The sequence below is a fragment of the Aythya marila genome (genome assembly GCF_965140915.1).
Source record: "Aythya marila genome assembly, chromosome: 10".
NCBI classification, from domain to species: domain Eukaryota; kingdom Metazoa; phylum Chordata; class Aves; order Anseriformes; family Anatidae; genus Aythya; species Aythya marila.
In genome coordinates this window covers 19,490,919-19,517,362 of record NC_139051.1, presented here as the reverse complement: position 1 = coordinate 19,517,362, position 26,444 = coordinate 19,490,919, and the positions used below count along the sequence as shown (strand labels likewise).

Genomic DNA, 26,444 nt, shown 5'->3' with positions numbered 1-26,444 from the left:
GGTGCAGGTTGGTTCTGACTAATGCGGTAGAGGATTGACAACATCCCTTTAGATTCGTCTGTATATGAAGATAAATTGTGACCTGTTTCCATCTTAGGTTTTAAAAACCTAATCTTCTTATACTGGCCTCTATATATGTCTTAACTTTAAGAAATACAGGTCCTAGGAACCTTAGGTGATTATCTAGAGAGAACCTCATTTTAGAACTCACTAAGATTAGATACTTGAGGAAAGTTGAACTATAATCTCCATTTATGTTTATGTATGTTTATGGTGTATGAATATTGCTGAAGCTTTGTGAAATAGGCAATGCCATTTTTTCAGCAATCCTCAGTAAAACCAGAAATACTACCTCTTTATGCAAGTAACACAAGTTGTTTTGGATAAGCACCAAAAGACTGTAAATGTTTTTGCCTCTAATACAAATTTATTGTCATGAAGTTCTTTGAAAGTGCTTAATACTTGAAGTATTCGAATATTCTTTATGTCCATTGCAGATATGAAATTAAAGATTTATTAAGCCATGCCTTTTTTGCTGAAGATACTGGGGTAAGAGTGGAACTTGCAGAAGAAGACCATGGTAGGAAATCCTCTATTGCCTTAAGACTCTGGGTAGAAGATCCTAAGAAACTGAAAGGAAAACCCAAAGATAATGGAGCCATTGAGTTTACTTTTGATCTGGAGAAGGAAACTCCTGATGATGTTGCACAAGAAATGGTAAAATAAACTTCTCCTGACAAAAATATATATGTAATTAGTGCATAAATCTCAAACGACAGCAGGAGCAAGTCTGGTAAAGTAACTTCCATTTAAACCATTCTAGATATTGTTTAAGCAGTTTGCATTGCTTTTTTAGAGTGAATGCTAGAAGAAAGGGTAAATGGGGAAGAACTAATAACTGAAAAAGATGTTTACTGAACATGGAATCAGATACATGAAATGGCGTTTCAAAATAGCAAGTCACTTAGGGACCAAGGAGGTATCTTCTGTTCCTGAATTTTGAAAAGTCTTCTGCTAATTTCAGTTTAATTTCAGACAGCAGCTTGAAATAAATTAGAAGAGTTCAAAAGATCAATCAAAAATATTCTGGTCAGAATTTTTCAAAACACTTTGTTTTTTCTATCAGTGTTACTTAGGAGGAATATAGATGAGGAGGAAGTCTGCTCAGTCACTCTATCACTAAACATAAATAGAAAGCTAGATTCAAGCCAACTGCAAAGAGTTAGAAAGCTAGATTCAAGCCAACTGCAAAGAGTTAGGAGTATACTTTGGATATTTTTTAACAAAAAGTTTAATTGTATCTTCATAATTTGTGTTGTTAGAAAAAAACTATTTCTTGTGTTCAAGTTTCAATGCATAATCATTGAATTCATATTTTAAAGATGTCTTTACTGCCGTTGTTTCTAAAGTTGTGGAAACAGAACCAGTAAGCCCTTAGTCAAGGGTCTGAATGTTCTTGTGCATGCAAATATGTTCCTATTATTATACCCTAAATCTCAAGGGATCCTGTTTAATGATGTTGGCATCACCATTCCTGTTCTGCCTAGGAGGCAGTCATTTTGGTAATGTTACCTTACTATGCTTGGACTTACCACCATGTATCCAAAAATCAATGAGAGGAAATCAGGCTTCTCTGTCATCTTGTCACTAGTTTGCAATAGATCCGATATTTTTCCAGTAGTTTATTGTTACAGAACTTAATTTTGAAGTTGCTCTAGTCCAGTTAATTACTGTTATATCTTACCTTTATATTTAAATATTTATGGAAGCATTTGGAGATTTGAAGTTCTGTAGTGTACCAGGCTTATAGTTGTGATATCTATTTTTAAGCAGGAAGTACTTCTTGTATATTTTGAAGATCACTCCCAAACTACTGTGATGCTGTAGTATCAAAAGTCCCCTTTCCCAAATTTAAAGCCTGCATTTTACAATTACATTAACAATTACCTGAGTGCATGTGAAATACTTACAAACTTGAGGTTGTTGGATGGGCAATCATTCCTAAATGTCTTTTTCTTGTCCTAATGACTTGTGAAACACCACAGCCATGTGTTTTCATCAGTTTGTGTTGATTTATATGCTGTGGAAGAAAATAATGCAGGAGATCTTTTGAGTACAGGAAATTGTTTATCATTATTGATGAGGTTTTCAGTTGTCAGGCATTCTAAACTATCCAAATGTTGTGGGCAAAAAGAACTTGAAATGCTCTGCTGGGTTTGCAACCTGTTTCAAAGCCAGTTGTACGGTAAAATGGCATGTCTTCATTAAATGTTAACCGTTCTCTGAGTAGAGATATAGGCATAAGAATTGTTTAGGAACTTTCTAATATACCAGGTTTTTAGTGCCTTCCTATTAAGCTTTGCAAAGAAGAATCTGCTGGCAACCTCGGTTAATACCATACAAGGTTCCCTGGACCTGTGTGGTTCATCTCTATAGTAACTCACTCCCGTTGTTAGCGTTTGCTGTATCAGCAGTTCAGGAATGTCAGTAAGGTCTGAGGGCATTGGCACTGGAAAATACCCACATCCATTTGCAGCTGTATTTTAAGCTCCTTTGTAACTACTTGATTTGAGACATCGAAAAATCCAAGCTGTAAAACTGTGTTGTGTTTGGGCAAGAGCAAAGAAGGACAACCTCTAAATTTCCTCCAGGTAGATAAATGCTTCCAAATCTGTAGAATATGCATCTTTCAGAAGATGCAGATCTGAACATACAATTCTCTGGCAGCTCGCTATTGATCTAACGTTTGTGCTCCTATTTGTAGGAGTATGACAAGGAGATTAATGCAAACAAAGAGCAAAAGACAAATTTTCCGCTTTGTCTGATGAGCGAATGAATTCTGAGAAATCTTGCTCCCCTTTTCAGTCAAATGTGAGCAGTCTGTATTTGACTCAATGATAAGCAAAAGCTTTTATAAGAAGTCAGTCAATACTCCCTGACTTCACCTTTTAAGAGAAGTTAATTTGAGGCTAAACTCTGTTAACGTTTTCTTTTATGACTTGCTGTGAAATCAAGCACAGCAGTTGGGAGAACTGTGTATGCTAGAAAGGTTAAGGCAATAAATTCTGATTAATGGTAATAAGATTTACTGCAGTTCAAAGGGCATTTTTCAAAAGGTTTTTTTTTTTTTTTCTTTTGACTATTTTGTTAACCTTTGGAGAAAAAAAAAAAAAAGAAAAACACCCATCTGTGTTAAGCTTGTTCTCATCATTGTATATTAACTGGTCAATTAAACAGATCTATGTTCAGGTCTTAGAAATTATATATTGCTGTTTTAAAATGCACTAGGGACAGAAGTTTAATTCATAAAACCATCGAGCTCTTTGAATTCCTGTTCTAGTGAGGAATGAAATTGTAACTTTTTTTTTTTTCAAAGTGGTATTTTCTGTTAGAAAGAGATTCCATTAATAGATGTGTGTACTTGTATGTGTGCACCTCTGTGTGCACATGATCTTGCTAAGTTTGTTCCTCCTCTGTAGATTGACTCTGGATTTTTCCATGAAAACGATCTCAAGATAGTTGCAAAGTCAATACGTGACAGAGTAGCATTAATACTATGGAGAAGAGAGAGAATTTGGCCTAGAATACAATCAGAGGAACGTCGAGATTCTGAATGCTTGGAGAAGCTGAAGACCCCACAGGCACAACAGGTTCAAGTCACATACCTTTCTCACACCGGTCACCATATCCTGTCTGAGTCGGAGGAGCCTGAGGCAGACCAGCACCCCTTTCAGCAAAACCTGCCCACCAGCGTCACATCTGTTGCATGTAAGTCTCATGTTAACTTTGTCTGTGCAGGATGATGAATGTCCTACAGTAAAAATCTAGAGTAACGTGAGCTCAGCAGTGAAACATTAGGCATGTTTTTGCACATTAGCTCAGAGACCACAAGTGTCTTGAACTCTTTTTGAAATGAAAAAAACATTGTATGGAGATAGCTCCTTCTTCAATAGAAATAAATGTGAAAAAAATAAATGTATACTAATATATTTGTAAATAGAACAGCAAGGATACCTACTGCTAGACATGGGAAAAAAAACATTTCCTGCAATTTATTGCATTTTATGAGTTACTCTTGATAATTTGTGTGACGTTTTTGTGAAGCTGTGCAAAGATCTACAGCAGAAAAAAGCTACCTCTGAATGGTATGTGGTATAACTCAAGATTTCCTTTTTTTTTTTTTTTTTTTTTTTGGTGGGAAATAACTATGGTTTGGTCACACTTGTTGGAAACATCCCACCTTGTGGGCTGACAATTATTTTGTGGGTTCTTAAGTCATGATGTAGGTGCTTTCTCTGTTCCTCCAGGCTATTTATTTCATTTTGAGCTCATGGATCTGAGGCAAGGAAGTAGTTGGATGTGCACTGGGGAACAGTGGGGGCCAGAGTAGGTAGTTGCTTCCATTCCTCCAAGCCCTGACAACCACAAACCAGTGATCTGCCAACTCGTTACATTCAGATGGTGGTCGATTCACAAATAATGACTAATCACTGGGCTATTTAAAGACAAGTGGATTTCCATCTCCTGTTTTAAATTCAAACACTGACTGTGGTCTATCTCTGAAAAAGAACTACCTTGCCTTGCTTGCAGAGCTTGTTGTTTCTTCATTTTACTTGTGAGCATCAGACTTATCTCCAGCAAACGGCAAGGCATGAGGAAGTAGTGGTTTTAGCTAGCTAAAAAAACTTGATCCCATGTCTGTCCCCTTTTTTAGCAAGTCAAGCTCTGCTATGAAAATCTTAATGTATTTGTAGTTTTAAACATCTTGAAGGCAATTTTGCTGGATAATTTTAGCTTGGAAATTTTGTAAGATTTTTTTTTCTAGCCAGTTTTTCTGGTAAAATCTGATGTACTTATTCTACTAAGCTATTATCATGATATTTTTGTTCTACTGTTCCGGACTTTTATGCAAGTGTATTTAAATTAAAGGCACATTATCTTTAGCAAAGAGACAGCTGCTACTTTAATTCAGGTAATGTATAAATTGCTATACAGAGGTCTGCTCTGAATACTAAAATAACCAAGCATGCCTCTACAAGAAAACAAACCTTCAGAAGATAGGAGAAATGCCATATTTGCATAAATCTAAGAATGTTGCAGTATTTACAAAGCTTTTTTTTTTTCTGAAGCTAAATTGTTGTCACTTCATTTTCTTAGATCATGTATTTATTTTATGCTAATTTCTTTGAGAAACGCTAATTACAATTCTTTGTTTCCAATGGTACAATGACACTGCTCGTGCCTCCCATGGTTCTGTTGGTCACGAGTTGGCAGAACTTGATGCAAAATAGGACACCCCTGGTTTATTTCCTGCTCCTCAACTCTTAATCAATATTTGATATTATTCAACAATTTACTGTTGGATGTCTTTCAACATTTTCTTTCATATTCTGTTTTGTTCCTTTGAGGTCCTGAATAATTGTAATAAAATGAAAGTGTGTATGGTGCAGAAATCTGTGCCTTCTTATAGTAGGGCCGTGCTGACTCTTTTTGTACATGAGCTAAATAGGGAGGTGAGTTTAATTTTGCAAAAAATAGTAGGGAGATGAGTTTATAAATACTGAGGAGAAATTTTATCACTGACACTATTAAAGCTATTTGTTATTTAAAATCTAAATAAGTAAAAACCTACTCAAAATATGGAAAAATAGAAGATGCAAAGTGTTGGAGAAAAAAGGATATAAACTTTCTGGTAACAGTTCTCTTTCAGTGTGGGGTTTTAAATTTCTGTTACAATCCATTTGCCTTTTGGTTACTTATAGCTACAGTCTTGGTTGTCTCTTGCCATTTCTCAAATGAAAAAACAGTAGGAAAAAAAAAAAAAGAAACAAGAGAAACTGGATAGATGTGGCTTCAAAAGCCATGAAAAGACATCTTAAAAATAGTAATACTCAATTGCACACTTATAAGATTTATTTTTGTTCAACAAAAGATACTACACTTGCCCAATACCACAGTTTTGCAATTCTGCAGATTAGTTGGATTTAGCATGAGAAACACTGACAGAGCTCTGAATTGTCCTCTTCAATTGCCACAAAGCTGGACTGAGGTAGCTCTCGTATTTCATTACGTGATTTTGATTTAAATACAGGTAGCTTAAAGCTTTCCACTTACAAATAACAAAATTAGGATGCATTTCATTTGTAATTCCTATAGGATCTGTTCTTGTACTGCTACTTAGTCTGTTTATAGCCAGTGCAGCCCTAAATCTGCTGCTTTGTGATGCAGGGCCTCTTTTTGCAGACTTGCTTAAATGATGCTGCTTTACTTTGTGTCACACACATCAATCAAAAAATCCGTAATACGTTTTTCTGTTATTTCTTCATTGTATGTTTTCCCTTAATACAATTGAATTATTTTGCTATCCATTCATCATCTTGAGGTATTGCTCAAGTTGGTTATTATTTAACTAATACAAAGCATATAGTTTGAAGAATTTTGTGGTTTTTCAATACTACTAATTCACAAAGATATTAAAATTACTGCATTCCTAGAAGAACTAACTCCAAGACTCCATGACCCGCTATGAACATTACAATTGGGGTTTCCTATCTTTTCATTGTACAAAATCCATAAACATCTGCAATTCTTAATGTCAACCTTGTGCCCTTTAAAGGAAATATCGATGTGCCTAAAGTATTGTTGTAGACGGAAATCCATGGGGATTTTTGGCTTAGAAGGAGCAGTGTGTGCCTTTTGTAGAAAATAACATTTGTGTTGTATAATTTATTTATATAATGTAAAGGGCTAGGTTAGTAAAGTGCAAATTACATAAACCAATGTTGACCTTGCTCTGAAATCATTATGTGAACACTTGGAGTTGCTGAGCCTGTAATACAAAAAATATTCTTCTTTCAGCTGACAGCACATTTGACAGTGGTCAGGGGTCCACTGTTTATTCAGATTCCCAGAGCAGCCAGCAAAGCGTCATCTACTCATCTCTACCCGATTCAGTACCTCCTGCTATTCAACGGGTATATAGCCCTCCGCTAAGTGAGAGCCAGGCCTTGCCCCATAGCCTTCAGCAGCTGGGGCACTACCAGCAGCCCTCAGGGGTAAGTCTAAAGCTTTTCAAAACTGTTCTGTTATCACAGATTATATTTAAGGACTCAATTTATACTCTGCTGTCAGTAGGAATGAATTCCAGGGCTTGCTTCATATATTCCTCACTTGTTTCTACCAATGGCGATTTGCTTAGTCGGTGTTTTTACTTGATCTAAACCACGCATTAAGTAGATCATGTACTTGCAGTTCATTTCACCATTCTTAAGACATGCTTCACTGGCAGCTGTTATTTTATTATTATTTTTTTTTTTCAGTTAAAAAGCATCATCAATCTGTTTTCACTGAGCTATAGTAACAGCTTTGGAAATACTAGTTTTAAAGTCATGCCTAGATTTGAGAATTGTTTTGTTTGGTTTTGTTTACTGTCAATATAGCCATGCATTTTTTCTTCACTTGTTCAAGAGCTTCTTAATATGATGTTTCTCCCCATTGTGACGAGGGTCAAACATCCATTCACTGCCGTTCTGGCTCTGGGTTTGGATTTAACATCGCACAGACGGCGAGGTACTTCCATTATTGAGGTTCCAAAATCAAGGACTGGAAGCCCAGTCAGACATTCACACTTGTTCCCACTTTCATACTGTTATGACCTTGACCAAAAGCAGCTAATGGAACTACTGGTGCAAGAATAAACACATGTGAGTGAACATAAATCATCAGGTGATTCCAGTGAGAGGTACGCCATAAGTGTGGTATGTCCTTCAGAAACTGCAGCAACACCACGTTCCTGTTGCAGCCTGCACATGTGACAGGCAGTGCTCCGTGTGCTTCTCGTTGCCACAGTGATTCGGTCTTGGGGTTGACTCCAGATATGATGTCCCTTCCCCAAGAACTCAGAGAGAGGAACACAGCCCTGCAGACTAGAGAAGAGGAAGCAGGCACATCACCACCAATGGCTTTGGGGTTCTCAGTAAACCTTGCTGAGGTAGTCTTGCTTAAGCAGTCTTGTCAGGCATGCCTACCTTACTTATTTCAGCCTGGCAGAGACCAAAACGTGTCAAAAGTTGTGATGCCTATTGAAAGTGCTCACTCCCTGTGCAGCCAGCTTCCAGACAGCTCAGTGTCACAACCTCTTCCCCAAATAAGCAGGCCATGTGGCAGGAGTTTAGACCTGCCTGTGTTACATGAATCTTTACAATACATAATTAGCCAGAAGACCAGTTCTCCCGTGAGATCTGCAAGAGTTGCAGAAAGTACTCTGCCTTGTGAATCCTCTGATTGTGGAGAAGTCAACATGCCTGGACTGTTCCAGCCCTGTTGTGAAGTTTGCTCTGGCAAAACACCACTGGCAGAGAACAATTGGGTGACTGCAGCTACCTGGAGCAGTGGAAGCAGCCTGCCTAGTAAAAATGACAGTAATGATGTGGTAGGTTAATTTTTTTGTTTTGTGCTATTTGATATAACAGAAGAAAAATGAAATCCAGGACCAGTGGTTTTCCTGCTTGATCCAGATTTACCCAACGTACTTTGAAAGTGCTTCACTTTCCCTGGTTTTACCTTGTATTTTCCAAAATGCCTGCAAGAAATTGTGAACTGTATTTTGTGAATGCACTGAAACATGACTCCATTTACCTGAAGGAAAAACCTGTAGCCAGCTCCCTCCACTGTGGAAACCACCATTCCTCTGTGCATACTTCTGCAGGGATGCATTCTTCCTCATTCCTTGTTTGCATGAAGCACTAACTTAATGTAGCACACAAAAGGCACATTTTAAAATATTTTTTTATTAAATTGAGCTGTGCAGACTGCTGTTTTAGAGCAGACTTATTCTTTCCATTGATACATCTCTAATTTGAACCTAAATGCATTACTTCTTCTTGAATAAGGTTTTGAAAGGATAATAACTTTATTCATAAGCAAAATAGCTCTTTGGTTTTTGGTGAGTTTTCCATATTTATTTTTCTTTCTGCAGTATCATAGATAAAATGTTCCAGAGTTTCTGTGTTTCTTGGGAATTTCACGTCTGACTCAAAATCTTCCATTTTCCAAGAAAGAATAAGTATCAGTGTATTTTTCTGGGAGATTATTTACCAAGATAACATATCGGCACATAGCTGGAGCTGTAGTTGGTTTTTTGTTTTAGGCTTTTAAATATCAGTCTGACATACTGTTTATTTTCAACATATTTACCTACTTGGAGCTGAAGTTTTAGAGAACTGCTGTTGTTACAAGCCTTATCTGTGTTTCTTTTTTGTTGTTGTTTTTACTTTCACCGGTTGTTTTATTTTTTTCACTTCTCTATTCATTTTCTTGGCCTCAATGTCAAGTAAATTACCTGTTTATTTCAAAGATCAAGATTCTTTATGAAAGTATAAGTGTCTTTGTGAAGATATTGTTGTACCTACTTAGTGGCTTGTTGTTGTTATGTTCTTCATCACCGTGTATGTACTGTCAGTGGTTTTATTAGCTTGCATGCTTGCTTCCATAAAGAAATGCAATGCAGCGTGGTTGTCTCATTGGCCTTTGGAATGACAGCTTTTTTCCATGTTTTTAGATTAACAAACTTTCCATTCCTTGCATAACACCTTCACATTATGTCTTTTTCCTCTGATTTGAACCAAGTATTGAGTAGACTATTTGCTGGAGTGTGTATCCCTAACAGTTGCAGAGACTTTTAGCATCAGGGCTATTCTTTTCCCTAATTCTGTGCTCTCCTTGCTTGCAGCCTGCCCTGCCTGTGGTTCAGGCTCCACCTGCGGTCGTGCCCCAGCGACCCCAGCACTACCAGGAGCCAGCGATGACGTTCCCTGTGGTGCAGCCGACCACCGTCGCTTCCTTGCAGCTGGGGCAGTCGCAGCCAGTGCTTGCCAGCCAGCAGGTGAGAGGCTGACTGCTGCCCCACAGCGCCTTTCTCACCCCAGTCTTTAGCCATGCTCTGCTCAAGCTGACACCTATGATAAGTTCGAGTTACTTCAAACTATTAAACCATCACTTTAGAGCCTCAGGTAGGGTCAGGGATGGGCTTTGAGTTTAAGACACAGAAGAGTAATGGGTTTGAGCACAATCAGTGTTCAATACCTTGAAATAGGATTTGTATTAATTGCACTATAATTTGGCACCTCTAGCTCAAAGTATTTTTAAAAGGTCAGAAAGCAAGCCTAGTACTGGTGTCAGTTGTCTTCAAACACTCAGTGACGCTGTTGTGCATGCATGTTAAATGTAGCTCATTATAAACATCCCGCAGATCCCTCTATCTTCGAAAAGAGGAATCTGTCTCCCTCTGAGCTGTCTCCAAATAGTAATTCTGTGCATTTTGGGTTATCGAATTCCCCAACAAGTTCTGTACAACACCTCTTTCAAGCATGGACATCTGTGAAGGCTACAATTGCTTCCTTGTACACAGGTGGTATCAGCTTGAAAGAGGTGTAGCCACAGATCTATATAATGTGCTAATTTGTGGCTCATTTTTGTGATCCTACCAAAATATTGGCTTCCTTGGGAAGAAACTGTTGACAAGGCTGAGAAATGCCTGCATACTTTGTGTCTGACACATAACAAATCTCTTCATACCTCTCCAGTTATCAGTATTTATTGGTGTTACATGTTATTATTTTTTTAATATGCCCTACTCTTCTGAAAGCATCAGTATGGGAACAATGTGATTTGGTCTCTTTGAAAAACACATGCTTATGTGAAATTTTATGATGTATTAGATTTTTTTTTCTTTTTATTCTAACGGGCAGGGATGATATGGTTCTTTCAGCCTAAAGTTTTGTTTTTTCTCAAGCAAACTTAAGACCTCTCCCATTGCGGAGATCTCTGTAGTGGCCTCTGGAGCTTTACAGTGACAGTGTAACACTTGTTGGTTTTGGCGTTTACATAGGAATTCTTAAATGTTTGTGTCACTCTTAGTTGGTTGCCTTTAGGAAGACCTACTTTGAAGACAGTGATAAGTTATAGGAATAGTAACTGGTTTTGCAGTCAGCACAGAACATATTCCTTAAGGCCAAATCCAGTAGAGCACTAGATAATGTGTCTTCGTGCATGACACTATGAGCAGTGGAAAACTGCAATCTTTTTGTAAACAGATGGTAGGGCATGTTAGCAAATGGATGGGAAATCAGGGTGCTAAAACTTGTCTGTTTAAAAGAATGAAATATATCGATCTCTTATGAATATACACTGACTCAGACATGGGATCAATATAGCATCTCCTCAATTTTTTTTTCTTTTCAATTTGTGTGTCTGTTCACTTATGTTAAGGCTATAATGAGGCAAAATTAGCGCAGTTCATCTGGACTTTTTGCACTCCCTGTGCTTGATCCACTTCACAAGCACTTTGTGAAATACAAGTTGAATTGAAAATGGAGGTCTTAGTTAGCTACCTTAGCTCCATTTGGGCAGTTTTTCTGCTTTTAAGTGTCCTCTCACACGGAAGGTAGGTTGAACAGCCGGTGTCAGTGTGCCCAATTCCCAGTTATCTGTTGGCCGCCTGTCTGAGCTGCAGATTAACCCAGCACAGATGCCGAGGTACCTGAGCTGGCTTTGTGTGCTGGCCAGGTTTATCAGCCCAAGTGCAGCACCATGCACAGGCGCTGTTCTGCTCCTGAGCTCGGCTCAGGCATTGTTCTGCTCCTGGAAGGAGGGTCCCTGCTGCAGAGCTGAGTGGTCTGGGGAGCAGAGCCCATGCTGTGGGAGCTACTTGTGCTCCCCACCAAGGCTCAGTGCCTCATCTGGGCTTCATCTCAGCTGTCTCCTCCTTGCTCATTGCCAGTGTCAGGACAGCTCTGGCCATGCCATGTGTTTGCACCTGCACTGCCACTCCCTGGAGTTTGGGATTTCACCTGGCTAAATGCCCCTGCTCTTCCAAACCTGGAATGGCAGGAACTGCAACGCAGAGACAGTTCTTTGTTTTTTCTTTAATGTGGCAGGACAAATACTCAGCCGAGACTAGTAAATGCTGCGGGAGATGAACTGATGTTGTGCAGTTATTTGACACCTATACAGTGCCTTCTAGTGTGTCTTACACTGCTTGTGGCATTCAGTGCATTCAGCCCCAAACAATAGGCACCAGTAGCCAAATGTTCCTTGGTTCACTGATCCTTGTATTGGCAACTTACCATCTGCAGTGGAATTTTAGCAGTTCAAAGGGGGGTGGCAACTGGCTTCCTTGATGCACATCATACAGTTTTATTGTGTTAATGTACCTAAAAATTCTGGTTGAAGAATCTCTCTACTGAAAAAGTATAGAGCAAAATTTTATAATACAGGTTTATGGTGGAAGTGGCAAAGATGAATGATTGTGCTGTTTGGCTATTCGTTTGAAAGTCACCTTTTGAACATCAAGCATGGCATGAGGTTTTATGTGCTGCAGAGCCTGGGCTAATCAATTAGTCCTGCGGTCCCAAGTAGGTCAGGCCAGAGCCAGCTTGGTGCCTCAGTGCCATACTTCTGAAACAGAAGATTTTTTTTTAAGTACTTTCAGCATTAATTAATTGTATTGAAGAGGGAGATATCAGTACCATGAAAAACATGAAACTTACTGGTTATTTTCAGCTTTAATGCAGCTTTTTATTTCTGCTCTACTGTATAGAATTTGGCCAGCCAGTGGAACACCATTCCCATGAAATGATAAAACTGCTTCTTTGGCAGGCCCACTGTTACTCCAGCACTTCACAAATACCTGGGATCCAGCTAGAACTTTTACTATCACAGAATCACCTAGGTTGGAAAAGACCTCAAGATTAACGAGTCCAACCTCTGACCTAACACTAACAATTCCTTCACTGTAATTATTGTTTTATTCACATCCCAGATAATATGTTGTATATTTCAATGCCTGCTGCATTACGCAGTTGGCTTTTAAGTGCCAACATTAGCTGGGTATAATCTGTGTAGTGGGAATCTTTGAACTCAGTAGGTGGGGATTTTACTGGGCCAACTAGAATGATCTCTGGGATTTAGCGACTGAGTCATTACAAATAACCTTTCCAAGACAGTTAGAACTTGTCTTTTCAGGTAATGTATCTTGCATTTAAACATGTTGAGAGAAAGCTGTGGCTATGTCCAGTGAACTGATTCTTTCATAATATACATGCTATAACCCATTTTTGTTCTTTTTTTCTTTCCTGGCAGCAACCCATATCACAGCAAACTCCTCTGCAGCAGGTGCTTGCCAGTCAGCCAGTCTGTCCAATCCAGCCTGCAACCCATCTATTGCCCCAGTATCAACCTCAGACCTCTCAGGTGGCAGCTAGCAGTACACCACTAAAACCCCTTCAGATTTCAACTGTGCCACAACTTCCACCCGTTGCCCCTTCCCAGGTAATACCTTTGAAAACTGCGTATGAATACATCCATTTGAGTGAAGCTTTCCAGCTAATAATATGATTTGCAGTTTTTGTATGGCTATTTTGAATGCATGCCTATTTAGTCCATAAGAATACACCTTTTCCTTACTATTTTTTTTTGTTTGGAGAATCAAAAATATACTTTGTGAAAAATCCTGTGTCATGCCTGGATAATCCCATTAGTTTATTTTTATTTTTTATTTGCACCTTCCCCTGTGGTGTACTCTTTTCCCATCCCAGGCCTTAGAGCATGAGAAGTTGCCCTTTTTTGTGTTTGAGCTCTTCACCACTTTCCCTAAACCTCTCCCAGCTCTCAGACCTGCTTCCGTGTTCAGTAGCAGGGATGGACCCTTTCTGTGGCCTGGAACGGTTTGTTGGAGCTGTTGTGTTTGCTAGTGACAGCCTTTGTGATGTGAAGCAGCTTACCCAAAAGGGAAGAAGCGAGCTGCTTCGATGATAACAGTGCAGTTATCATGGTCTGCTGTGTCACTGGGAGGTTTTGATTTTAAAAAACCCTTTTACAGAATTCCCTGTGCTGCCTGGGATGCAACCAACCTTTTTAAAGATAAGACTTTTATATTGTCACATTGAATTTTGCATGAAAGAATGTAGCATTTTTGTCTGCTCTGATTCCTTTTAATTTCTGTTAAAACGAAAGCAACTTTTTAAGTTAGGATGTTGCTTGAAGGCTTCGAACTGGCTTGAGAGATAGTTTTAAGCTCCCAAGGTGTAAAAATGCCCCCCCCCCAACTGAAATTCTTGCTCTTTTTCTAATGATTAAAGAACAATTAAGTTTTTAGTACTTTTTATAAACATCAGGACATAAATGGAAGTGATTAACAAACAGACATAATTATCATCATGGCACAGGTGATCTTTACATACTTGTATGGCAAATGAAACTACTTTGTACCATCAATGAAAGCACTTGCAATTTATGTGATATTATATTTTTTTCAGATTCCTCAGTTTCCTGTCATTCCTGCAATTACTCCTCTGGCAGGACTTGACAACCTTCCTCCAAACCTCTCTGATATACCTGCTGCAAACGTGCCCCCCATACCTGCTCCTTCTCAATATTTTGCTCCAGCTGTGATTTTACCGAGCCTCCCCATGAACCCCACTCTGCCTATGGCACCAAACTCCCCAGCCCTCCCCATGCAGGCAGTGAATCTTCCTCATACAACTGTGGCTTCTCTGGTCTTGCCCTGCCAAACAATAGTGCCAAATATGTCAGCTGCTACAATACCATTGCTTGCTGTGGCTCCGCCGGGAGTGTCAGCGTTGCCGCCACATCACGCAGTGTCCCAGCTCTCCCAGCAGCAGATGTACCAGACCACCTTCCAGCAGATAATTCAGAGCGAAGCGCCCTCTCCCCATCACACGCAGAGCACGCAAGCAGTTTCCCAGCCGCAGCAACCTCCACCTCCTCAGTCACTTCAGCCAAGCATAATTCATCCTTCAGAACAGACGTTGCCCGCGGCTGGGGCTGGTAACCAGGTAATCCGTTCGCCGTTGGGCTGTGTCGCTGCTAGACCCTAGGGTGGTTATTGAACGCAGGCATTCCTGGGGCTTATTCCATTGTAAACGTGCAATTGGGAGATTTGTTTCTTGCTTTTAAGATGTTTTGTTAACTCCTTGTCCTTGATTCTGACTGCAGTTCAGCTAGAGCTGGACTCAGGTGGAGCACTGAGGTCTTAAACCAGAGACAGGTGAATATTGTAGATAAAAGGAGTGATCTAATGGCCTTTGAAAAGCAGGCAGAAACATGCACTTTCAGAATTCCCTTTTCTTTCTCCCATCTGAGCTAGAAAGGAGCGGCAAGGAAGCATGAGCTGTCATTCTCGTGAGACAGGAGAGGTGACTAAGCCGTGACAGCAACTACCCAGCACTGCTGATGCTGAGGTTTTGCTGCCAGTACACTCAGGATGCATAGACTTCATATACAGATGGCAAAATATGGATGAGCTGGCAGAAGCAAGTGAAATGATAGAAATGTTTTGATGTATACCCGCTTGAGAATAGCGTCCTTTGTAAAGCCAAAGGAAATGACCATCTGATGATAACTTCAGAAATCTGCATGACAGCAGTCTATCAGACAAGAATGAACACTAGCTTCAGACCCTTTTTCCCCCTTAAAAGAAATGAAGCGTAAAATGAAGCTTCCAACATTAGCACTGTTTACAAGAGAATTGATTCAGGACCCGTTGACAGAGTCTGTAAACACTTGTATTGCCACATCTGTGGTATGACAACATGAAATGCAGTCTGACCCAAGCAGGAGAGAGCACTAAATCTGTTAGTAATAGCATTCTTGAAAATCTCTGTTCTACTACATCACTTTGCTGTAACATACCGATTAAAATTCATAACATCTCATTTCAACCTGCCATATCATGGCATCTTCAAAGTAGTACATCATTTTTAAATTTGTCTTCAGCCATATATTTGGTACAGAAATATTGTTTGTGGAAGTGTAGGCAATGCAGACCCTAAGACTGTTACCACTGAGCTAATTAGCCATAGCTTTTCTGATGGCTTTAGAAAGAATTGAACCAGGCGTGGCAAACACCAAACCTAAAGAACTGATATTTGCAAACAGTGCTGACAGTCATTATTTACCAAATACGTACAGAAGATTTCCATTATATTCTTTAGGATTAAAAAAAAGCTAATGCAAACAAAATGGACAAGCACATAGGATTATTCAAAAATAGATTGTTCATCTTTTAACGTGCTCCTAATGGGAAGGTATTTCTGTAAATAAAGGCATTCCAATGCAGGGCTGTTTCTGCAATTGATGTCCAGCACCTTTATGTCCAATCTTGCCCAGGTAAATAATAAATTGAAACATTTTGTGAATTATTTTAGTTATGTAAGATGAAAAAAACATTTCACTATTCTTCTGCACTGTACACCAAAGTTACTACTCTAACAACCTCCACTTAGGCAGTCTTGTAACCATTGTGTTGCAAAGGACTCTGCATCTTTATATTTATCCACTTAAAACCTGGAATAATAATGTTGGCTCATATCCAGAATCTGCACAGAGCATGCAGTAATGAAGTTGTGTGTTCTAGTTCTCATCGGAGTCTTGATTTTTATTTTTTTTAATTGTCCAAATATTTTAAATCTCTAGGTGATGACAAGTACTTCAAAAACAATTAAAAATTATGCAGTTGTACCTAGTACAAAAAAGCCTTCTTTCTTCTGTATTTTCTTATCTCCCCTTTTCCTTATTCCTACAAGCTCAGTCCCCTTGGAAAAATACACAATGTACTTAAAAGGAGAATATTCTGTTCTTAACTGTACAACTCAAAGAACTGTTATGCAGAATAACAACATAGTCTCTAAGGTAGCTGGCATCTAATCGTATCGGTCCAGTTCCCACAAAGCGCTTACGCACATGAGTTATTTTAAAGCATTGAAGAAATCCACTGAGATAAATGAAACTTCTTCTGTGTGACACAAGGAAGCGCTTGCAGGATTGAGGCCTTAGTGTGCCAGGAGAAATTGTATCTGAAATTTTTAAACTAAATGGAAAACAATGTGTTCTGTAAGGCATTGGCATATGTTCTGTCTAAAAAGAGTTAATCGTGTCTATATTAGCTAATAGTGCATATGCAACATTAAAAAAAAAATCTAAATTATGGATAGAGTATATTTTTCTCTGCATGGATTGTGTGTTGTGCTCACTGAAAACAGAACAAACTATACAGGACAAGGAATTCATAATCTAAGATTTTAATTTCTTAGCAAAACATGGTTTTGTTTCTACAAAGAAAATAGTGCTTGTGAAATACACGCTGTCACAACTGTACAGGAAGAATCCTTTGATTTTTATTTGGTCATGTTAAAGCAAATCTAAACTCTTTAGTTGCCCTTCCAATCAGAAACCACACGGGTATATTCTCAATGCAGAATTGTAATCCTTTTTCCATGAACTGCAGTGACTTTAGTACTTTGTCATATAAGTCATAAGCACTCTAAGTAGAGATTTATTTTAATAGGTGTCTATTGTGTTGCAGCAGATTACTGGACATACTCAGTATGCTTTGGAAACTGCAGCCCAGGTGCCGGTACTCCCAGTGCAACCTTCGATAGTCATGTCACCGCCTTTGCAGTTGCAGCCCGAACTATTGCCTCCCCGTGTCGCTCCAGAAAGTATTTCACAGATCCATGGCAGCCTTGCTACAGCTAGCCCACCAGTGCCCATAGATCACTGTCTGCCTCTTCAGCCTTCTGGTCTTCTGCAGCTTCAACCAGATCTTTCCCAGCCTCTGGGTCAGCAGCTCCCAGCTCCCAGCTCAGCTGTCCAGGCAGTTACAGAGACATCGCAAGAGGTAGTGCTGCCTCCCCCTTAACCTTCCTTGTGGGCACGGGCTTATTTCACAAGGGAGATGATCCACTCTCACCACATAGAGCTGCTTCTCCTAGAGGCTACTAACTCCGAGTAGGCAAATAATTGGCTATTTCCAATGAAGCTGGAAACGGCAAGTTTTACCTTCTGCTACTTGTGAAATGTCTCCTTGAAGTAATCAGGCAGCAGGACAAGTCAGCCACAAAGCACATCTTTGTCAGTAGTCCAGCGCAAATACACACAGAAATTACCTTCTTTAAGTGCTGTGGGTCAGTAAGAAACTGTTCTATAAAGTTCCATCTGTGTTTTGTCCAGTCTAGTTTTAAATGTCTCAAGCCATTGTGCAACCAATCACCATTTGCCTTAAGAAACCATTTCATAATCTGATTTTTCATTGTGTAAAAGCTCTTCATGTTCTTCAATTTGAGCCTTGTTTGCATTTCATCAGCGTTTTACCCTCCTGTATTGCCTGAATTCTACTCTAGCCCTGTGATATTTTTGTTTCTTCAAGTACTCATAGGCATTGCCAATTCTCAGTGGCCATATAAGCAAGATACAGTTTATAAGGAAAAACAATAAAACTGAAGCTTGTCTTCTGTCTGCTATTTTGACTTTTGTTTCCACTCCCATAGTTGTTTAAACCTCAGTCTTGACAGAATGTCTTCTCTTCAATTCTTTAATAGATATCTATAAGCAAATCAAACTAAAGGTTTTGGCATTTGTACCAGATTTTAGTAATTAAGTTGAATCTGTTCTCTGCTTCTGAGTGGACATGTCCCTCATCAATTCTGCTTTCATGTTTCTACTTGTGGTTCTCCGTTCTGAATTATCTTTCCTCCCAAATTAACCCTTTCCATCTTCTCAAATTAATCTCCTCTTTTAACCTATACATCCATACACTTGTTGCATCCCTTTCCTACACAACATAGCCTATGAATTTCATTTGAGGTACCACTTAACTTTTCTTCCAGAAGATGTTAAGAATGATACAAGCACTGAAACTAGATTCTAGTTCCACATTTTGTCAGTCCTTCTATCCAGTGGCAGTCTAGTTCTTGTCAGGAATTATTTGTACTGTGGTGTAGGGTATCTCCTGGTGAATTTCTTTATCCTATAGGTTAGATGTAGGTAGCAGAAACAGTAGAACTAGACTGTAGTACTTCATGTGTGGAGTCCCCATGTAAAGAATGGCTGTATCAGACACATCCCTTACTCGAGTTATTTTTTTCCAGCCTTCCTTTTATCTCTGTGCACAGCTCATGTTCGAATCAGTGCTGATGTCAAAGCTACAGTTTTCAATGCAGGGCCCATCCTCTTACAGTATCCAGAAACAATAGTGTTTCTGGAAATATAAACAAAATTAATTTCTGTAGTGGAGTGTGTGATGGGGGATGCACGTTGTCCCACATTACCTGAGAAATCAGTGCCCACTGAGGCAGGTGTCTGTCTTGACACTTCATCATATACCTAGGAACATGTATCGGCTGTTTTGCTAACTTCATTCTTGTACTTCACCTGTAATTTAAGTCCCTTCTCTCATGCAATTTAAGAAACCAATCCAATGTCATACTTTTGTCGCCTTTTTCTAGAGTAATGTAGAACAGGCTTCTCGAGTAGGAGAGGCTGAATTTCTGAGTGACAATACAGTGCTCTTCTCTCCCTTCTCTCCCTCTCATACCTGCAAAATCTCCAGTTAGAACCCAGCCCCAAGTGCAAGTGCTGCCTCTGTTGCCCTTTGTTACAGGAGACACTGGAATCCTGGAGCTGCAATGAGCTGTAAGCACTGATCATTGCAGCTGGCTTCTCTGCAAAGTGCATGGGCATCAAACTTTCTTTGTAAAGGTCAAACTGATCCAAGTGCTTCCCGTGCTGATTTTATGACATATATTGCTAAGGTTTTCTTGGGTGTAAGAGGAGTTTCATATCTGTAAATATTCAAAACACCACATATTGTTGCTGCTCTGCCATGACGCTTTTATCTGTCTCTTGTTTAAATGTGTGGCAGTACTCATATCCAAACCAATTTGAATTGATCAGGCAAATGAGATTTTGTAAGACACTTGATGAAGTGCATTACTAAAATCTAGATACATTATGTCTGTGTTCTCACTGTTCATTAATTTTGCAGTTTTATAGAAACTGCGGTCAAGTTTGGCATGGCAAGTGTGTGGCATTATAAGCAATGAGGGGTGTGGACTGGTTAACCTCTAAGCTTTTAACTATGGTCTACAAACTGCCCTGGTATGAATATGTAGTGATGACAGTCCAGGGCCTTCTTTGTGACAGTGTGTCTATAGAAGGATTTTCTATGTATGTCTATAAATGTATATTTACATAAGTATATATATGATTATATATATTTATTAATACATTTGGTGTGTGTATATACCTATAACTGCTATATACAAACCAAGGTGTGTGTGTCTGTGTATGTTACCTACATACGTGGTAAGATTATACTAGTAGGGCCAGTAATAGCACCACCACAAATTCATCACAAGAGGAGACATGGTATGAGGACCATGTTTTTAAACAATGAATTTTTGTCTCTTATTTGCAAGTTCATCGGAAATTTTCACAATAAGCCAAATATACAGAAAATACCTAACATATTTCAGGAAACAAGAGAGCAATAAAGCAAATTAGCGTATAATTTACATCCATTAAAAAAGAAAGGTAGGTGCTGATGTGGATTTGTCCTGCATTGAAGTTTTTCCACTGTGGTAAGGAATATTTTGTTTCTTTCTCTGCTTCTTCTGCCTCAGAGACAGCAGGAGGGAACTGGCATTTTAGTGTCTCTGTCTTAAGAGCATGCACAGGTATTGATGCTGCGGTCAGGAGTAATGTTGGGAGGGTCAAATGGGGCATTTTTAAGTTCCAAGAAGCGGTTAAACAGAATGTTTTAGGATTACTAATGTCTAAATAAAACTTACTTAAATTTCATACAGCAATATAATGCTTAAACAACTTTTTCTTGTATTTTAGGAGCAGGCAATACAGGACAAACTTCAAACTCTGTCACAGAGCTGTGAAAGGTATCATATAATCTATTTGGCATAAGAAATATTTTCTTTCTGGAGGCTGTTTTCCCCTTCTATCTTTACAAAGCTGAGTCAAATGCCTGTTTTTTGGCTTGGGTGAGAGGAGAAGGAGCAGCAGGCGCTGAGCAGAAGAAAGATGTAAGGATGCAAGTGTAGGGAAAAAGTCACAATTGTTTTGTCTGCAGAGTCTGTTTTGGTTCTTCCAACACTTCTCATGCTTTAATTTGGATATTGCATTCTAGCATTGATGTACACACAACAGCTTTCACTTCAGCATGTAATTTATTTTTGTTAAAATAACTGAAGCAGTATGATCGCTGATTCTGATGCTGTTGAATCTATATATAATGATATTTTCATTAGTTGGGTCTGTAGCTTATTCCCTATTTGGAATGGGTAATCCTGCCTCACCTTCTGTAATGATCTTTCCCCAGGTATGCTATGGGGGATGGAGTATTGGTGAGAACGGTGTATTGAGCCATTCACAAATGTATCATTATAACAGGAGTTGGAACATGCAGCCAGAGCCCGTTCTGTGGCTTTGCAGTGCACAAGTTCATACTTAAGCCCAGTAATACATTAATTGCAGAAGTAATGGTAAATAATAATTCATACAGCCAGCTCAGCACTCCTCAGAAACATAAGCAAACCTCAGTTTTTGCCAGCCCTTGACTGTCTGTTCTTGTACTCAAAAGCAGAAGGGGAAGCAGAAAGGTTTAGAAGATGTAGTGAGGAAGAGCCCAGGAGCGGAAGGCTTGCTGCTGTGGCTGCTTGACTGGAGAGAGAGCTGAATGGGGGCAGTGGCTGCTGTTTCTGGGGCAGGCATGCTGCTGCTCCCATACCACAACTCCTGCTTTGTGGCAGCAGTAACAGAATTTTCCGTGCTAGGATGTGGATAAGGTAGATATGAACAGCATGTATCTGTAAGCAGCAGAGTCCTTTGCCAATTGCAGGAGCCAGCACCAGGTTTGTCTTCAGTGATTATAAAGCTGCAGGGCTCTGTGCTTTGGGCTAGGATTTTGTTGACCTTTTCTGTTTTCCTAAAGAGACAAGGTGAGTTCATAAATTTAACTTGAAGACCCCTCTTACCGTTTTCTATCTGCCCTACCAAAAAAAAAAAAGTCAGTCTGACACAAAACCATGCAACCCCGCAGCCCTAAAATTGAACTTTTTTTCCCCCTCAAGAATTTGCTGCTTTTGAACACTGCATAGAAAGTGAAATCTAATTTTTCTTAACTATAGGTTAGTTCTGACTATGAAAAAGTTAGACAAAATGAATTCACTTTGCTATCTAATGTGTTGTAGAAAGGTATGTCATTTTTTTGTCATCATCTAATTTGCCTGTTCCAGAACTGTGTGAGAAAAGCTGACTATCGTGACTGCAGCAACATGAGGAGGCTGTGTCAGAACCTGTCTCGTAGTTGTAGACAGGTTTCTATTTTCCACATACACGTGGAACTCAGTGTTGAAGTTGGGCTGTATTTTTGTAGAGTGAAGGTTAACAGTGCATGAATAAAAAGGCTGGCAGTTGCAGCAAAGGTATGATCCAGGGTATATCCGATGTGCAGAATGTATTCTCTTTCCTGACCTAATGCTTGCACATATAAGATACCTGTGAAGGGGGTAGTACTAAGCAGTTCAGTGCAACTTCTGCAGTTAGAACAGGAAGTAAAGGCCCTAAATTTAAGTAGGAATCTGTAGGTTAGTCTTAAGTTCTTTTATTCCTGTACAAATAAATTAATACAGGAATAAATTGTCCAGGAAGGTTATGAAATCTCAAGGGAGGTTTATAAGATCAATTTTACACAAGCATATGTGTGTACTGGCATAGAGCTGATCGTACCTTAAAGTAATAAATGGGTCAGATGACCTTGCAAGACTCCTTTCTGAGTCATTTTCTATGAATCTTTGGAAAATTCTGGCAGCTTCATAAATTGCGTGTTGACGTTTTCCAATACACATTATTTTACGATAAGGTTGTTAGGAGCTACTGTTTTGGTTGCTAAAAATAATGGACTGTTACTAGCTGGGACACTGGTCATCAGGGATGTTGTGGCACAATACCTTTTTTTCAGTCTTGAGAACTGTGGAGATGGGAGACACTGTCTCTGAGGGGTGCTGTACTATGTTTTTTCTTTTCCTTTGTCTCTGACAAACAACTTGACCAAGTTCAGACTTTCTGCTGTGAGTTTGAACAAACTGGAGTTGAGAAAGCTGAAGCTTAGAAAAATAAGAAAGTGTGTAGTTTGGACAGGGACCCCAAGGATCCCTAAAGAGAATAGGTTAGGGAATGTAGTGATGTATTAAGAGTGATAGGACTTCCCTATGGTATTGAGAGCAACCTTGATAGGTCACTTCTTGTTAGGTGTGATAGCGAGAGTACATTCCTGACTTAGAGTAGCTCTGTTCACTTACTGAGTATCTCTCCATAGCTGGCTCAATTTGGTCTAGAAGTGCAGACATTCACTTTTTTTTTTTTTTTAGTGTCTGTTTTTCTTCTGTTTTACCTGTGCATAACTCCATCATCTGTGATGGCAATTTCATCCTGGGGGGTTTCTTCCTTTCTCTTGCAAAGCTACATGAGTCCAGATGTTGCTTCAGGTAAAGAGATGAGTGACAGCTTCGAAGGAGCAATAGGAAGTGGAAAACAAGAAGGAAAGTCTTCAAAGAAACATAAGAAATCTACACGTGCACGTTCACGCCAGGAGAAGTCCAGCAGACCCAAACTGACCATATTAAATGCAAGTACACTCTATTTGAGGATAAATTCAGGATTAGTTTGGTTGTGCCAGAAATAATCATTGTTAATCTTTGTCTGCAGGTTTGTAACACAGGCGATAAGATGGTGGAGTGCCAGCTCGAAACACACAATCACAAAATGGTGACTTTTAAGTTTGATTTGGATGGCGATGCGCCAGAGGAAATTGCTACATACATGGTAAGACTTGATGGTACAGCTGCCCACAGTCTCTTACTACAACAACTTGCTTCAGCCAATTTATTCTTAAGTGGGCTTGTTACAAGCTTTCTGGTGGCTGTGGAATGAGACATTAACAAAAATGTTATTCTTTTGCTCTTTATTTTGATGTGACCTTATAGGTAGAGAATGAATTCATATTGCAGAGTGAAAAAGAGACATTTATTGAACAAATGAAAGATATTATTGATAAAGCAGAAGATATGCTCAGTGAAGATACAGAAGGAGAACGAAGTTCTGATCAGGGAACAAGTCCCCAACAGGATACTGATAGACTGGAAATGAATGAGGTAAGAAACATTAAAAACTTCTAGTTTGATTCCTTTTTCTTGACATCCCTTACCGTAAATTAGTTTTATATTCCATGCTAAAACAAGGTTTCTTAGCTATAAGAATAATTCTTCTACTCAGTTAAGGCTTACAATATACATATTCCTTGGAATAACGCTGCTTTATTGATACCAAGACAGCTAGTTCTTCTGTTTTGCTTTTGTTCCTTTTTTTTTTTTTTTTTACTAGGAGAAGCGGCAATCTCAGATGAAGACACCCGTGTATCAACAGAATGGTAAAAATACATTTGAATACAAACTCCATCTCTAGCTTTAAGTCAGTGATTAGTTTATGCAGAAGTTTGCTAATTCAGGAAGACATCCACTGGCTACTGGTGGCTGGTAATATATCTAGAAATAAGGGTGTAACAGTGGTCTCTGCTGTTAGTAGCCTTGAAGATCGCAGGGCTGAGCTGGATTAGTCTAACATCTGGGGGCATTTAGGAAAGCCCTGAATTACGCAAGCTGATAATGAGTCTAGGAAAAGTCAAGAAGGCACAGGAAAGCATACTCTTCATAACAATTAATACATTTGGAAGAGACAGCTAAAAGATTGTGTTTGCATTGGTAATTTATTTGAAATTTCTAACCTGAAAGTTTTTAGCTATCTCAGTGTTACTGAGAGGAATCATGGCCTGCTGAACATCATTGTGTCTTAGAGGTTTTACAGCCAAGTGCAGAAGGGAAAAAAATAAGTCCTTTAGTCTCTTTTTAAGTGGATGTTGGTGGACAAATTTAAACCTCTGCAGGAGGAAGCAGTGTTCCCAAAATTCTTATTACTGGGGCTAATACTGTGTATTTGCTCCATTCTTACAGGGAAAGAAGGATAATTTAAAACTTGACAGGTACAGAAATTGGATAATCTTCCAAACTAGATTTTCTGCTAAAAAGATAGTGTTTATTTTTTGCCTATAGAAGTCGTATAATTTTCTAGCACAGCTTTTTTTAACATAAGCTTTATATTTATGCTGGTGGAAGGTTCAAAGTGTGTACAGTTCTGGTTTGCCATTTTCATATGCCACACCTTGAGATAAGACTTGAAAGTAAATATTAGCTATAACTCTTCATCCTTAGTTAAAATAGATAAACTTCACAAAAATTAAGAACTTTTTCCATAATGAGAACTGTTTGCAATACCACTAATAAAATTGTGTATGAAACTATTACCCTTTCAAGGGTAATAAACACTTGCAAATACATTTTCCAATAATTTACTGTAAGTACATGGTGGAATCGAGAGGTATTGCTGTCTCCCTTCCAGATCGTGGCTTCTCTGGGATAGGAATCAAATTGGAGCCATTGTTTTAATCTTGGCTAGTACTACAGTTATTCTGTCTTTCTATCTAAATATAGAAGTTAAGACTAGTTTATGATGTGTGGTCTGGAATGAACAGAAACTATTGTTTACTTCCTATTTCATTTTCATCTCTAGTTTTGCATACTGGAAAAAGGTGGTTTATTATATGTCCTGTTGTGGAAAATGCTACTACTGATGCACCAGAATTTTCTCCACCAGTTCCTCAGAGTACACAGCAGTCTGAAGGTCCAGGTATTAAAAGACTTCAAAGTTTTCAGAAAATATTTTCTTCTCAAAGGTTGCTATGTCATCTCTCTCCTAGTCTTGCTTGATTTAATTGGGATAGTTGCATTTAGTAAGAGGAAGAAAATGATGGATATTTTCTAGTGGTGGTATTCAATAAGTTACCTAATAATGACAGGCAAACATGTATATAGTGGCACTTCAACATTAGTTTGATCCCAGAGGGCTGCAATCTACTGCTCCTGTGCTGTGGTAGTTTATTACTATGATCTGATACTGCTTAATACTGTTACCTAATATTACTTAGTAGTTAAAAGACTTGGGTGCTGTGTGGCAAAACATACTGCAAGTGACCTTTCTGTTCTAAAAAGCTTTTTGTAATTATAAGGTGGCTGCTTAATGAACTGAGTGGGAGAAAAAAAAAAGGTCCCTTGGCTTTGATCTTCACTCCTGCCTATCCCTTAGAAAGCTGTTGTGGCCTGGGGAAGGCAGGAGAGGGGAGGAACAAACCCTGGCTTATGTCTGCCTTGGCTTAGAGCTGCACTCATCAGTCATTAGTTTCAAGATGTTGAGGATAAACTCCTGAGATCTAGAAAAGCTCTTCTTCCGTATCCTATCAGTGGTATACCTTATGAAATCTAGGACTAATTGTCTTCATTTAACAATTTAAATTGAAAATAATTTTACATCCCCAAGACTTCACATAGTCTGAAGAACCCAGGCCTTCCTGTCCTTGTTCCAGTGTTGAGATGAAGTACTTCAGAGTAAAATTTCTATTGATTAGGAAATGGTTATCACGCAAAACAAGTGTGTCTTTTATGTCAACCATGAAGAGCCTTCCT

General features: G+C 39.0%; 1 protein-coding gene across 8 annotated transcripts in view; it reads left to right on the top strand.

Annotated features, from left to right (window-relative positions):
* The window catches only part of WNK2 (WNK lysine deficient protein kinase 2), a 116,729-nt gene that overhangs the window by 55,755 nt on the left and 34,530 nt on the right, over nt 1-26,444 (top strand). For 7 of the 8 annotated variants that reach the window (XM_082767880.1, XM_082767877.1, XM_082767876.1 and 4 more), the window contains exons 7-19: nt 498-717; nt 3,480-3,768; nt 6,859-7,055; nt 9,731-9,883; nt 13,141-13,329; nt 14,316-14,855; nt 17,384-17,698; nt 20,701-20,750; nt 23,332-23,497; nt 23,578-23,694; nt 23,856-24,023; nt 24,253-24,298; nt 25,495-25,611. In XM_082767880.1, the coding sequence (XP_082624006.1) occupies nt 498-717; nt 3,480-3,768; nt 6,859-7,055; nt 9,731-9,883; nt 13,141-13,329; nt 14,316-14,855; nt 17,384-17,698; nt 20,701-20,750; nt 23,332-23,497; nt 23,578-23,694; nt 23,856-24,023; nt 24,253-24,298; nt 25,495-25,611 (2,567 nt within the window). The remainder of the gene's footprint in view (nt 1-497; nt 718-3,479; nt 3,769-6,858; nt 7,056-9,730; nt 9,884-13,140; nt 13,330-14,315; nt 14,856-17,383; nt 17,699-20,700; nt 20,751-23,331; nt 23,498-23,577; nt 23,695-23,855; nt 24,024-24,252; nt 24,299-25,494; nt 25,612-26,444) is intronic. The other variant, XM_082767878.1, reaches the window with a different exon arrangement.